This window comes from Microtus oregoni, unplaced genomic scaffold, assembly GCF_018167655.1.
Source record: "Microtus oregoni isolate MIOR12 unplaced genomic scaffold, Mior012 000079F_003, whole genome shotgun sequence".
In the NCBI taxonomy this organism is placed as follows: Eukaryota; Metazoa; Chordata; class Mammalia; order Rodentia; family Cricetidae; genus Microtus; species Microtus oregoni.
Genome location: NW_024544155.1, coordinates 429,257 through 443,425, shown reverse-complemented (window position 1 = coordinate 443,425; position 14,169 = coordinate 429,257). Strand labels below are relative to the sequence as shown.

At 40.1% G+C, this 14,169-nt stretch overlaps 1 protein-coding gene across 1 annotated transcript; it reads right to left on the bottom strand.

Moving 5' to 3' along the window:
• Nucleotides 1-233: 233 nt before the first annotated feature.
• LOC121441565 (melanoma-associated antigen B16-like) lies at nucleotides 234-1,415 on the bottom strand. The gene is made up of 2 exons (XM_041642789.1): nucleotides 1,251-1,415; nucleotides 234-1,160 (listed from the first exon to the last, which is right to left on the bottom strand). The coding sequence occupies exons 1-2, from the start codon at nucleotides 1,413-1,415 to the stop codon at nucleotides 234-236; spliced, it is 1,092 nt and encodes a 363-aa protein (XP_041498723.1).
• Between the last annotated feature and the right edge of the window lie 12,754 nt (nucleotides 1,416-14,169).

Genomic DNA, 14,169 nt, shown 5'->3' with positions numbered 1-14,169 from the left:
ACTGCATGAAGTAGAGATTTTTGAAGCTCAAACAACAATGCTATTAAGTGAAACAATATTCAAACAGAAAGGTCAAACAGTGTAAGAAAAAATGTCATGATACACAGACAAAATAAAACTATGCAGACAATATTCTTCCTCCTCTCTATATCAAACTAGGACCTACATTTTTTCCCTCAACTCTAAAAATTCTCTGCAAATTCTACAGCAGTAGTAAGTTATCTCTGATTGTACTACATACGAGGGAAACTGCAGCCCATGGCACTAGAACTTGCACGAGAACGAGAACTTAGGCCAGCACTGTCTAAAATCAAGGCAAGGGCTCTCTCTTCTTTTTCTATCAGAGCCTCTTGATACTGAGACTGGAAGGTAGCTGGGTGTGTCCCATAAACCTTTGCCACAAACTCTAACACTTTCATCTTACTAGTTTCAGCTCGAGCCCGAGGCCCCCACACATACTCATACCGCACTGGATCATTCTCCGCTACTGGCTGGTACACCAGGTATTGTTCCTTCACAAACTCATTGGTTATCAGCTGCCTAGGCTCACCAAAGATGAAATTATTCACCCCAGCATAGATTCCCATTGGATTCAATGCTTCCCAAATGTCCTCTTCAGTGGCACGGTTGCCTTTCAGGAAGACTACCCCCAGGATGATTATCAGGAGGCCAGTCTTAGGAAAACTAAACTCATCACTACGCATCCCATCATAGGTGAGACCTAGTTTGATAAAGAGAGCATAGACGTGGTTAACAGGATCTACTTCCTTCACACCTATGCCAAAAACCATCTCCATGCGTTCAGCAGATCTCATGAGGATTTCATGAAAACTATTTTCATCTTCTCTGACAATGAGTCTCAATATATCAGTCTTGCTCATCATCTCTTTCATCTGATATTTGTACAGCATATAATTCACCAAGAAGTCAACTTTACTATCGACACTCATCACAGGTACATTCATGGTGGCTGGTTGACATGGTGGATTGACTGGAGAGCCCTGTTCTTGGTTACTAAGATCCCCACCTGAGTTTCTCAAAGAGTCACAGGGACTCTGAAGACCTCCAGAGGTACTAGGTGTCTCATCTGCTGGAACATTTTGGTTGCTAGCCATCAGAGAATGGGAGGAGTGACATGGCTCTTCCACATTCCTAGACGCCTGTGGAATCTCTAGGACCTGGCTCTCCTCACTAGACATAAGCTGAGAGGAGGCAGATGGCTCCTCCAAATCCCTGGAGACTGTTGCAACCTGGGTCCCCTCAGAGGTCTGGCCCTTCAGACTACTAGCCATAAGATGAGAGGAGGTACAAGGCTCCTCCACATCCATGCAGACTGCTGCAATCTGGCTGTGGGTCTTCTCACAGGTCTGGCCTTGGTCAGCTGCACATTCTGTATTCTTCTGAAGTTTAGACATGGTGACTACGGTGAATAGAAGCAGATGCGCATTCACACAGGAAGGCAGCAATCAGGAATAACTGTTTGAAAGAGAAAGGGAGAATGTGAGGTAATCAGCTAGTAAAATCAATTCCAGTAACAGTGAATGGACTTCTGAAAATCATGTGATAAAGGTTTAAGGCAATAACTGGCAGGGGAAAATAAGAGACACACTGGATGCTAGCCAACCCAACATAAAAGTTATCAGGGTCCATAGCACATACATGTTTGGCTCTGTATTTCCCACTCCTTTTATTATTTTTAACTTTTTTTTCTTTTTATTTTTATTGAGAAAAGGAGAAAAAAAGACAAGTTTCCACCTCCTCCCAGCCTCCCATTTCCCTCCCCCTCCTCCCACCCTTCTCCCCCTCCTCCCACCCTCTCCCCCTCCTCCCAATCCTCTCCCCCTCCTTCTCCAGTCCAATGAGCAGTCAGGGTTCCCTGCCCTGTGGTAAGTCCTAGGTCCTCCCCTCTCCGTCCATTCCTTGGAAGGTGAACATCCAAACTGGCTAGGCTCCCACAAAAAAAGTGCAAAATCTCCACAAGTATGATCATCATGGAAGCTAATGCGCATAAGCCACATTCTCTAATATAACAAAACTACCCCCCCGCCCCCGAAAGGTGGGTATGAAGTCCTAATTGTAGCTGAGAAACTACAAGCATGCTACTACAGGCAAATGATAGCTGTTGTTACTGGAGAATCAGTTTTCTTTAAGGGTACAACATCCAGGTATGTTGACCATTATCCTATGGAGGGCCACACACATTCAATACTATATGGCAGCACAAATAGTGCTTATTGGCTTAAAAATTAAAGAGTGCAGAAAGCTGAATATGGAGAGAATGGAGTTGGATCTGGGAGGAACTAAGGGAGGGGGTGAATATGATCAAAATTTTATGAAATTTTCAAATAACAAAATAAAGCCTGTTCCCTTAAAATAAAAATTATATCTTCTATAAATTTAAGTGTAAAATTGGAAATTCTTCCTTATCTGAAAATTCTCTGGGCCAATGGCAGAAACTAATTGGCACAGAATTTTTGTGTGGTGTGCTGATCCCCTCGGGAGCTTTACTTAGAACCAAATAGGTTCATCTCTTCTCTTGGGAGCTTACATATATCAGAAGATTACTACTTCCACTCTCAGACCATAGTACATGAAGTTAACTGTTCATTCACTATCCTTATTTGAATTATCTCCAGGAATAGATAGAGTTTCAGGGCAGCTAATTTGTTAGCATTTCTATACTTTACTATATGTATCACTCACTATTCACTCAGGATAAACACATGCATCACAAATCTTGAGATCCCTTCCTTTTCATGAACTGATATTCCATTAAACTAACTACCTGTATCCCTGTGATCACAAAGGAGCAATTGAAAGGCATTCAATTTATCCATTTTCCCCCTAGAATCTGTCAACTGTGGTGGGACAGAATTCTGTTGACTCCACTTGGTTCTTAGGTATACTTTCCTATCTGCTTCACTAATTATCTTTTCTTTAAACAATGTAACAATCTGGGATTGACACAATTGTCTTAGAACAAAATATTTCCATGTCTTAAATCAGCAGAAAGAGGAATTTTCTATATATTACAGCCTGTCAGTATTTCCCAGGGCCTGCACAGGCACACAGGGAAACTATCTAGGACTATGTTAATCCAGATATTCTGAGATACATGATTCCTTGTGGTTCTCTGTTAAGTGTTTTACTTGGAGAACTGATTGGGCTACACTTTCTACATTTTGATTGCTACTGGTTCAGTTCCCTACCAGAATCAGTAGTTCGTCTCAACTTACAGAATTGCGGGGACCAGTATGAGAAATCTGTCTGTCAAAACCAGCTTACCTCTGTGAAAACAGAAGATACGTCTATTGGAGACCTATGCACTTAGAAGGGTAGATCCCTCAGCTTTCTTTGGTAGGATTTGGAAACTTTTATGCTACTTTATGAGATAGCAGTCCACAATAACAAAACTTTCTTCTTCCCAAAACACGAATTAGAAAGGGTTGGGATTCTTATCCATACCAAGGTATCCTAGACTAACAACAGTATTAGAGTTTTTTCTCTTCTATCCTACTATGGCTAATACCTTTATAATATCCTTGTCAGAGTCTGGATTCATAGCAGTGCTCTGAACCTTAAGGCTATCATTAGAACAAATATATTTATTTTTGAGTCAGGAAAATGAAAAGAGAGTAATGAAACCCCAAGTATCTTTCTTCAAATGTTCATAATTTGAAAATCTGAGTAGAGCCCATGCAAATAGTAAACATAGTAAAATAAATGTTCATCAATATTTATTCAATGTCTACACATCAGTTACTAGTACTGCATAAGACTCCTTGCCCTTGCTAGACTGTTTTTTTTAATACTGACTACCCAACTATTGAGAATAAAAGAAAGTAAAAAGAGGGTCTTTCATATGTACATTCTAGAATCCAAGTTCTAACATGATATAGGTGAACACTGTGTCCCAGGTGTTGCCCATTTGCTAACTCAGAATACGTACCTTAATTCCTGAAAATAACTTCAAATCTTCCCTCTAAATTTCTGTTTTCAGTGTTTTAGAACAAAGGACACAGCTCCCTGAAAAAGAAAAGAAAGTGAAGGCATAAAGGATGTACATTGTGGATACCCCTTCTAGAGCCCTCCTAAGGCTCAGCAAGGAGTCAGAGAAGAGCACCCTTGTAAGACTTTCTTCTGGAAAATTGAGTCCATGTGGCTTTCTATCCTTCCAAGGGAGGTTCACTGAATGATCACATTGCCTAGGGTTCATGGCCTAGAATTTATAATTTCACTACAAAATATCCTTCCAATTACAAAGTATCCTTCCAAATAAGTGCCATGAAATTGTCCTAGTTTGCTTCCCTGTGTGTTTTGATAAAATACTTACCAAAACCAACTTAGGAGGAAGCAGTTTATTTCACCGTGCAGGTTACAGCCTACCACTGAAGGAAATCAGAGCAAGAACACAAGGCAAGAATCTGGAAGCTGTACCTGAAGCACATTCCATGGAAGAATGCTGCATACTTGCTTTCTTTCCCTGGCCTTTGGGAGGTATGAGTAAGAATGTCTCCATCCCTTGGGTGCATGTATTTCATTGCTTAGTCACCAGAGAGTGAGATTATGCGAAAGGATTATAAAGGTTAGGAGGTATGGCCTTGTTGGGGGAAATGTGCCCCTGGGGTGAGCTTTGAGATTTCAAAAGCCCATTCCAAGCCTACAGTCTATTGCTGTCTATGAATGAGGAGGCAGCTCTCAGCTACTCCAATACCTGCCTGCATGCTTCCACACTTTCCACCATGTTGATAATGGATTAACCTTTGAAACTGTAGGGAAGCCCCAATTTAATCACATTCTCTTATATGACTACAGTGGTCATGGTGTCTCTTCACATTAATACAATAGTGACTAAGAAGCTGGTAACTGGGGATAGAGTATTATGACAGGCATGACCATGATACCTGTTGGCAGAATGTGGACTTTGAGATTTTGGATTAGGAGATCAATTGAACACTTTAGTGGAGGCTTAATAGATCATAGTAGTAGATGCTTGGAAAAAAGAGTTGCTTAGAGCAATGTAATTGCCAGGTCCAAGAGATTTCGGAGAGGTAGACTGCCTCTCAGTACTTACCTAAGCAGCTTTTTTAGAGCAGAGACCATCACAGAAATCCACAAATGGAGAACAGGAGAGGAACTCAAAACAGGGCCAAAATACACAAAAAAGCTCATAGTGGGGTGTCCATCCCCATGTGATAAATCTGTATTATAACCACTACAAATAAGCCTCCCAGTACTTTGAAGAAGAGGAACAGAACAGTTTTAATAGGCAGAGGCAGGAGAACTGTCAAAATTGGCCTGATCTACAGATCCAGATCAAGGTAATCATACCCTACAAGGTGGGATCCTTTCTCATAGAAACAAAAAACAAACAAAGAAAAAAACAAACAAGACTTATGTCTATCTGAAGAGTTATTGCTAATAAATGCCAACTAGAATGGGAGACTCAGTTTTCTTCAGGGATGTAGGCCCCAAGAGAGTCCAAGAGACAGTCCCATACTTATACACACATGGGTAGCATGAAATAGACTCTGGATATTAAAGAGTTGGAGAGATGTTATGGAACAAGAAGCTGGGCAGACAGAGTTAGAAGGGTAGTCCCTATTGTTGAATAGTCACACACTTCACAAGCTAGAAGTAATCTCTACACTGGAAGTAATCCAAATGCCTCTTCCCTAAAAGATGTGGGACAATGGTCTGTACCCTGTCACTTGTATATTAATAAAATGTTGATTAGCTAGTAGCCAGACAGGAAGTATAGGTGGGGTGACGAGAACAGGAGAATTCTGGAAAAAGAAAAGTCAGTCTGTAGTCATCACCCAGACAGAGAGGAAGCAATATGAGAATGCCTCGCTGATGAAAGGTACCAAGCCATGTGCCTAACACAGACAAGAATAATGGGTTTACCTAAGAGGTAAGAAAGAGTTAATAGGAAGCTTGAGCTAATAGGCCAACCAGTTTATGATTAATGTAGAACTCTTTGTGTGTTTCTTGGGACTGAATGACTGTGGGACCCGGTGGTACAGAAACCTCTGTCAACACCTGAGGATAAGCTTTCATATTACCAGAAGGCACCATGCAATCTTCCAAAGGGGAGAGGCAAACAACAATCCTACCCAGCTATGATGTCAATGGAAAACAACCAGAATGGCTGGATAACCCTAAGGGTGCAGTAGCAGCACACATACCTTGGCAGTCACATACAGGTTTTCTAAATGTACTTAAGACCCACCCAACAAGTGGGAAGCCAGGCTTGGCTCTGGAAACGGAGCTAACTCCCCAGTGACAGTGAAGTCACCAATATTGGAGGAAAACCTAGAACCAGTAGTTTACAAAACTAGCATATTCCCTAACAACAATCTAAACATTTGTCCTTACACCCACCAATATGGTACTTTTTACTCTTTAACATGGAAACTTCTATTTGCAATAGAAGGAGACCACGACATAAATTCCAACAAATAAAAATGGAGTTATGGAGCCCAGATCCAATGAATACATCTATAAAATAGTCTCATACATAAAGTTTAGGGAAGATTTTGAAGTAAGGCAAGCTGGTGAGAGAGGTCCTTCTGTATCTGTTGCTTTTATTGGCTAATGAATAAAGAAAACTGCTTTGGCTCATAGGGAGGCAGAACATAGCTAGTTGGGTTTTATTTATTGCTTGCCTTAGATATGATAAAAGATAAGGTAGATATAAGTAATGTAACTCTAATTCTTGCTTGATACCCTTTTTATATGTAATTGTAATTGTTAAATCGTTCTTTTTTATTTAAACAGAAAATGTGAGTTGATGTGGGATTCCCCTCTGTATGCTGTGAATACCAATGATTAATAAAGAAACTGTCTTAGCTCTGAGCAGGGCAGAATAGAGGTAGGTGGGAAAAACTAAGCTGAATACTGGGAGAAAGAAGGCAGAGTCAGGAGAAGCTATTTAGACAAAGACAGATGCTGGAACTTCACCCTGGTAAGCCACAGCCTTGTGGTGATACACAGATTAATGGAGATGGGTTAATTTAAGATATGAGTTAGCCAGAAATATGCTTAAGCTATTGACCAAACACTATTGCAAATACTATTCTGAGTGATTATTAATGGTCTGAGCAGCTGGGAACAAATAAGCAGCCTTCCTATAACAGGAAGCAAATAGGGTGGAAGGGCTAGAAGTTCAGGGCATTTTCTGTGAGATTATATCTCCCAATAACGTCAGATAAACATAACTGGTCACTGATATTTCACTTGTATTTTAATAAATAAAGCTCGCTTGAAGTTCAGGGATTAAAACAGCCACACTGATCAGCCTTACAGACCAGGCAGTGCTGACACCTACTTTTAATCCCAGTAACTACATTATTTTGCTATAGAAATGGGGTGGTAATCATGCACACCTTTAATTCCAGCACTAGAGAGGAATGTGAGATAGGAGGGAGGATAACTCGCACAGTCTCACTGTGAGATTCCTAGAGGCAAGGTCATTATTTCTGACTGAGGTAGAGGTAAGATCTAGTGGCAGGCTGTTTTGCTTTTCTTCAGGTTGAACACCAATACCCATCTCTGGATTTTTTTTTTATTAATTGTGCAAAAAAAAAATCACACAATGTTTGGCAACTACATCCACATAGAACCCTAAAGAGCCTGGGAAGCGATTCTAGATACAAAAGACCAAAGCCAAGAACGGATTCTTGGTACTGGATTGTCTCAGGTAGGCTCTGTTTGTGAGAGGCAAGCAGAGGCATAGCTCCTTTAAGAGCGGTCTCCTGACTCAACATTAGTGGCAGAAATCATTGAAGCTTTTTAAAGAGGTTCTGGATGTCCCAGAATTTGATCTGTACACCAGGCTGGCCTAGTACTCAGAGAAATATGCCTGCCTCTGCCTCTCACATTCTTGGATTTAAGGCATACACCAACACAGCCCAGCTTGTAAAAAGAGTTTAATGATAAATATGAAGTTCCCTTGCTATTTAAAGCTACTCTTATCACCTGAACACAAACAAATTGAAGATTCATCAACAGGTGATAGGTTAATGTATGGAATATCCCTATCATGACCTGCTACAAACTCATTAAGGAAGAAAACTATGGTGGTGGCTATCCATTAAGACAGCATTAAGGAAGCTGATAAAGGAGATATAAAGAATGGAGGAGATCAGCTTGTGCTATGGAGTGAGGCATAACATCTATAGTTACTGGTAAGCAAAGAGATCCTTTTTGCTCAATGCACACTTAAAAGGAGCAAAACTGTGTGTTCCGTGTGTGTGTGTGTGTGTGTGTGTGTGTGTGTGTGTGTGTGTAAAGGAAGCATCTGGAAAAAAGCTTTCAACATGCTAATGGTTGGCATCTTTTGGCATGTTAGCCATGGAAAGGTAGGCAAAGTATGTCAGTAGCCAAGTGAAAAAAGGTTAAAATCCTTCTGGAATTTATGATCCCAATTACACATGAATTGAACATGTCTTGAAAGGAAATATATACACATTAATAGTAGGCAAAAAAGAGGCTCTGTTACCAAATATTTAAGTGGTGTTTATGGTCAATCAGCATCTTGCTTCTTTGTGGTGACATGGACCTAGGAACTCTAGAGTTGTGCCAATAAATTTGGCTCCCACTAATACCTCGAACGTGAAGCTAGACTGACTCTCAGAAAGCAAAGGAATGGGGTGGAGTCAGCCACCAAAGTCGTAGATTTAATTTTAACCATATTATTTAGCAAATTAAAGATTTGTGGTCAGAAAAAGATAGAGAGAAACAGTGTAGACAGTCGCAGACAATAAAACACTTCTAAACATTTTTACTGACTGTTTAAAAATATGAATAGGCTTGGGAGAGAAAAGAAAAGGTATAGAGAATGTACTAAAAAATATTATGAGTATTTGGGCATGGTGGCATGTGCCTTTAATCCCTGCATTTGGGAGACGGAAGCAGGTAGATCTCTTTGAGTTTGAGGCCAGTCTGGTGTACCGAGGGTTCTGGGACAGCCAAAAATACACAGAGAAATTCTGTATCAAAAGTTAAAAATAAAAATAATAGAATTATATTTTTTTAAAAAAAAATCATGTTAAGAAGGAAAATACACAGAGAATCTGGAAAGTAGGTTATTGTGTTGTCTTTGAATTGTTTGACTTCTGAGGAAGGATCAACAGTTGGTAAAACACATTTGATTATTAATTCTGCTGGATTAATCCAAGCTATGTATTTTGAAAATGCCTTGATTTCCAAATTTAAGTCAAAGATATGTTACTTTGGAGAGGAGGTTTTACTTTTGTTTCCATAGGAAATGAGAGGCTAATGATTCATTCTGGGTTAAGAAAAATAAGGTTTGATCAAGGATGACCCCTTGAAAAATCTCCAATGGGAATGGATAGTTCAGATGGTTCAGTGATTTAGAGCACCTCTGTTGCAGTTACTTCTGAGTTCTGCATCCAGAACAGCTTCAAGGCTGGTGGCTGAAATGATTAAGCCTGAAAGTATACTCTAGTAAGGACTTGACCATAATCCTAATTTTTTTATACCTTAATCCCTGAGAATAACTTCAAATCTTCCCTCTAATTTTCTGTCTTCAGTGTTTTAGATCAAAGGACACAGCTCCCTGAAAAAGAAAAGAAAGTGAAGGCATAAAGAATGTACCTTGTAGTTGCTGAGGAATCCCATCAGGACGGGTGAGTGTGTGCTACCCAGGGGCGGGCGGACTGTCCTGGAAGAGAGCACAAACACCCTCCCCCAGCTCCTTCTGCAGGGCTGTCTTTCTTTCGCACGACCCAGCACCCCCAGCACCCCTCCCCATCCCTGCCCCTGTATGCTAAGACCAGTGCTCAACTACAGTCTTAAGCTCCTAAACTAAGGCGACCCACCCAGAGCGGTGAGTGCCTGCTAGCCGGGCAGGCCTCAGGGTGCCCTGTAAGGGAGCCGGGCACCTTCAGCTCCGGTGCCAGGCTTCCTGCGCGCTCCTGGATACCACCCCCCCCCACTTGCTCCATTCATCCTGTTGTCCCTGGATCATTGGGCTACCGGCGGCCCTGTTTAGTTGCTGAGGAATCCCATCAGGACGGTTACGGAGGAATCCCATCGGGACGGGAACGGTTCCTGCTTCTACACTGAAGAGATATACGCTGAGAGTCAATCACAGCAAAGTCTGGACCAAGAGACCAGGCCTCTCCTGGCTCCATTTGAAGGAAGAGATGGGAAGGCGCCAATACAAGAATTCCTCCAACAATCTGAAAGGCAACATGACACCACCAGAAACCAGGGATCCCGAAATAAGAAGAATTGTACACCCTACTCCTGAAGAAATAGAAGAATTCGACTCAAAAGTGAACTATATGAAAATAATAGAGGACCTTAAACAGGAGGTGAAAAACTGCCATAAACAATTAGAGATTACAAACAAAAAGGGAGAGGAAATGAATAAATCGCTCAAAGACACACAAGAAAACCAAGAGAAACAAGAAAAAGCGATCAAACAGGTTAGGGAAGCGGTTCAAGACATGAAGAATGAAATGGAAGCAATGAAGAAATCACAAACCGAGGGAAGAATGGAGATGGAAAATCTGGGTAAACGAACAGGAATGACAGAAACAAGTACTAACAACAGATTACAAGAGATAGAAGAAAGACTCTCGGATTCAGAAGATACCATAGAGAAAATAAACACACTGATCAAAGAAAACAGCAAAACCAACAAATTCTCATCACAAAACATTCAGGAAATTTGGGACACAATAAAAAGACCAAACCTAAGAATAATTGGAGTAGAAGAAGGAGAAGAAGTGCAGCTCAACGGTACAGAAAATATACTTACTAAAATTATAGAAGAAAACTTTCCCAACCTGAAGAAAGAGGTACCTTTGAAGGTTCAAGAAGCATAAAGAACACCAAATAGGCTGGATCAAAAAAAAACATCCCCTCGCCATATAATAATCAAAACACAAAATACACAGAATAAAGAAAGAATATTAAGAGCTGCAAAGGAAAAAGGCCAAGTTACTTGTAAAGGTAAACCTATCAGACTTATACCTGACTTCTCTATGGAAACCATGAAAGCCAGAAGGTCCTGGATAGATGTACTGCAAAAACTAAGAGATCATGGATGCAAGCCCAGACTACTATATCCAGCCAAGCTTTCGTTCACTATAAATGGAGAAAACAAAATTTTCCAGGATAAAAACAAATTCAAACAATACGTAGCCACAAATCCAGCCTTACAGAAAATTATAGAATGAAAATGACTAACCAAGGAGTCCAACAATGCCCACAATAACTCAGTCATCTAGGACCTTTCACCAGCGCAACTCAAAGAAGGGAAACACACAAACCCTACTACTAAAAAAGTGACCGGAGTTAACAACCACTGGTCATTAATATCACTTAATGTCAATGGGCTCAACTCACCTATAAAAAGGCACAGGCTAAGGGATTGGATACGAAAACAGGATCCAACATTCTGCTGTCTACAAGAAACACACCTCAACCACAAAGACAGGCACCTACTCAGAGTAAAGGGCTGGGAAAAGGCTTATCAAGCAAATGGACCTAAGAAACAAGCAGGTGTGGCCATACTAATCTCTAACAAAGTTGACTTCAAACTTAAATCAATCAGAAGAGATGGAGAGGGGCATTTTATACTCATAACAGGAACAGTTCAGCAGGATGAAGTCTCAATTCTGAACCCCTATGCCCCTAATTTAAAATCACCCACGTACATAAAAGAAACATTGCTAAAACTCAAGGCAGCCATCAAACCGCACACACTAATAGTAGGAGACTTCAACACTCCTCTCTCACCAATGGACAGGTCAATCAAACAGAAACCTAACAGAGAAATTAGAGAATTAATGGAGGTAATGAAGCAAATGGACTTAACAGATATCTATAGATTATTCCACCCGAAGAGGAAAGAATATACCTTCTTCTCTGCAGCTCATGGAACCTTCTCGAAAATTGACCACATACTCGGTAACAAAGCTAACTTACACAGTTACAAAAAAATATTAGTAACCACCTGTGTCTTATCAGATCACCATGGATTAAAGTTAGAATTCAACAACAATGCTACCCCCAGAAAGCCTACAAACTCATGGAAACTGAACAGTCAACTTCTGAACCATACCTGGATTAAGGAAGAAATAAAGAAAGAAATTAAAGTCTTCCTTGAATTCAATGAAAATAAAGAAACAACATACTCGAACTTATGGGACACTATGAAAGCAGTGCTAAGAGGAAAGTTCATCGCACTATGTGCCCACTTAAAGAAAGCAGAAAAAGCACATATTGAAGACTTAACAGCCCACCTGAAAGCTCTAGAAAAAAAAAGAAGCAGACTGACCTAGGAGGAGTAGAAGATTGGAAATAATCAAACTGAGGGCTGAAATCAACAAAATAGAAACACAGAAAACAATCCAAAGAATCAATGAAACAAAAAGCTGGTTCCTGGCGAAAATCAACAAGATTGATAAACCCCTATCCAAACTAATCAAATGGCAGAGAGAGAATGTGCAAATTAATAAGATCAGAAATGAAAAGGGGCACATCACCACAGACACAGAGGAAATTCAGAGAATCATCAGATCATATTACAAAAGCCTGTATAACACAAAACTGGAAAATGTAAAAGAAATGGACACTTTTTTAGATAAATACCATATACCAAAGTTACACCAGGACCAGGTGAACAATCTAAATAGACCTGTTGGTCACGAAGAATTAGAAGCTGTTATCAAAAACCTCCCTACCAAAATAAGCCCAGGACCAGATGGTTTCAATGCAGAATTCTACCAGAACTTCCAAGAAGACCTAATACCCATACTCCTTAATGTATTCCACAATATAGAAACAGAAGGGTCATTACCTAATTCCTTTTATGAAACTATAGTTACTCTGATACCAAAACCACACAAAGACTCAACCAGGAAAGAGAATTACAGGCCAATCTCACTCATGAACATCGATGCAAAAATCCTCAACAAAATACTGGCAAACCGAACCCAAGAACACATTAGGAAAATTATCCATTATGATCAAGTAGGCTTCATTCCTGAGATGCAGGGCTCGTTCAACATACGAAAATCTATCAATGTAATCCAGCATATAAATAAACTGAAGGAAAATAACCATATGATCATCTCATTAGATGCTGAAAAAGCATTCAACAAAATTCAACATCCATTTATGTTAAAAGTCTTGGAGAGATTAGGGATACAAGGGTCATACCTAAATATAATAAAAGCTATATACAGCAAGCCGACAGCTAACATCAAATTAAACGGAGAGAAACTCAAAGCCATCCCGCTTAACTCAGGAACACGGCAAGGCTGTCCACTCTCACCATACCTCTTCAATATAGTGCTTGAAGTTCTAGCAATAGCAATAAGACAACATAATGGGATCAAGGGGATTCGAATTGGAAAGGAAGAAGTTAAACTTTCGTTATTCGCAGATGATATGATAGTGTACTTAAGCGACTCCCAAAACTCCACCAAAGAACTTTTACAGCTGATAAACAGCTTTAGTAATGTGGCAGGATACAAGATCAACTCCAAAAAAATCAGTCGCCCTCTTATACACAAAGGATATGGAAGCAGAGAGGGAAATCAGAGAAGCTTCAGCATTCACGATAGCCACAAACAGCATTAAATATCTTGGGGTAAATCTAACCAAGGAAGTGAAAGATCTATTTGACAAGAACTTTAAGGCATTGAAGAAAGAAATTGAAGAGGATACCAAAAAATGGATGGATCTACCTTGCTCTTGGATTGGGAGGATCAACATAGTAAAAATGGCAATTCTACCTAAGGCAATTTATAGATTCAATGCAATCCCCATCAAGATCCCATCAAAATTCTTCACAGATCTGGAGAGGACAATAATCAACTTTATATGGAAAAACAAAAAACCCAGGATAGCCAAAACAATCCTATACAATAAAGGATCTTCTGGAGGCATTACCATCCCTGACTTCAAACTCTATTACAGAGCTACACTAATGAAAACAGTGTGGTACTGGCATAAAAACAGAGAAGTCGACCAATGGAATCGTATAGAAGACCCGGATTTTAACCCACAAACCTATGAACACCTCATTTTTGATAAAGGAGCTAAAAGTATACAATGGAAGAAAGAAAGCATCTTCAACAAATGGTGCTGGCACAACTGGATGTCAACCTGTAGAATAATGAAAAT

Excerpts from the sequence above, each read along its gene's own strand:
- LOC121441565 (XM_041642789.1), bottom strand. The coding sequence starts at position 1,415 with ATGTCTAAACTTCAGAAGAATACAGAATGTGCAGCTGACCAAGGCCAG. Across the intron at positions 1,161-1,250 it reads AGACCTCTGAGGGGACCCAG|GCGTCTAGGAATGTGGAAGA; the intron begins GTTGCAACAGTC and ends GAGATTCCACAG.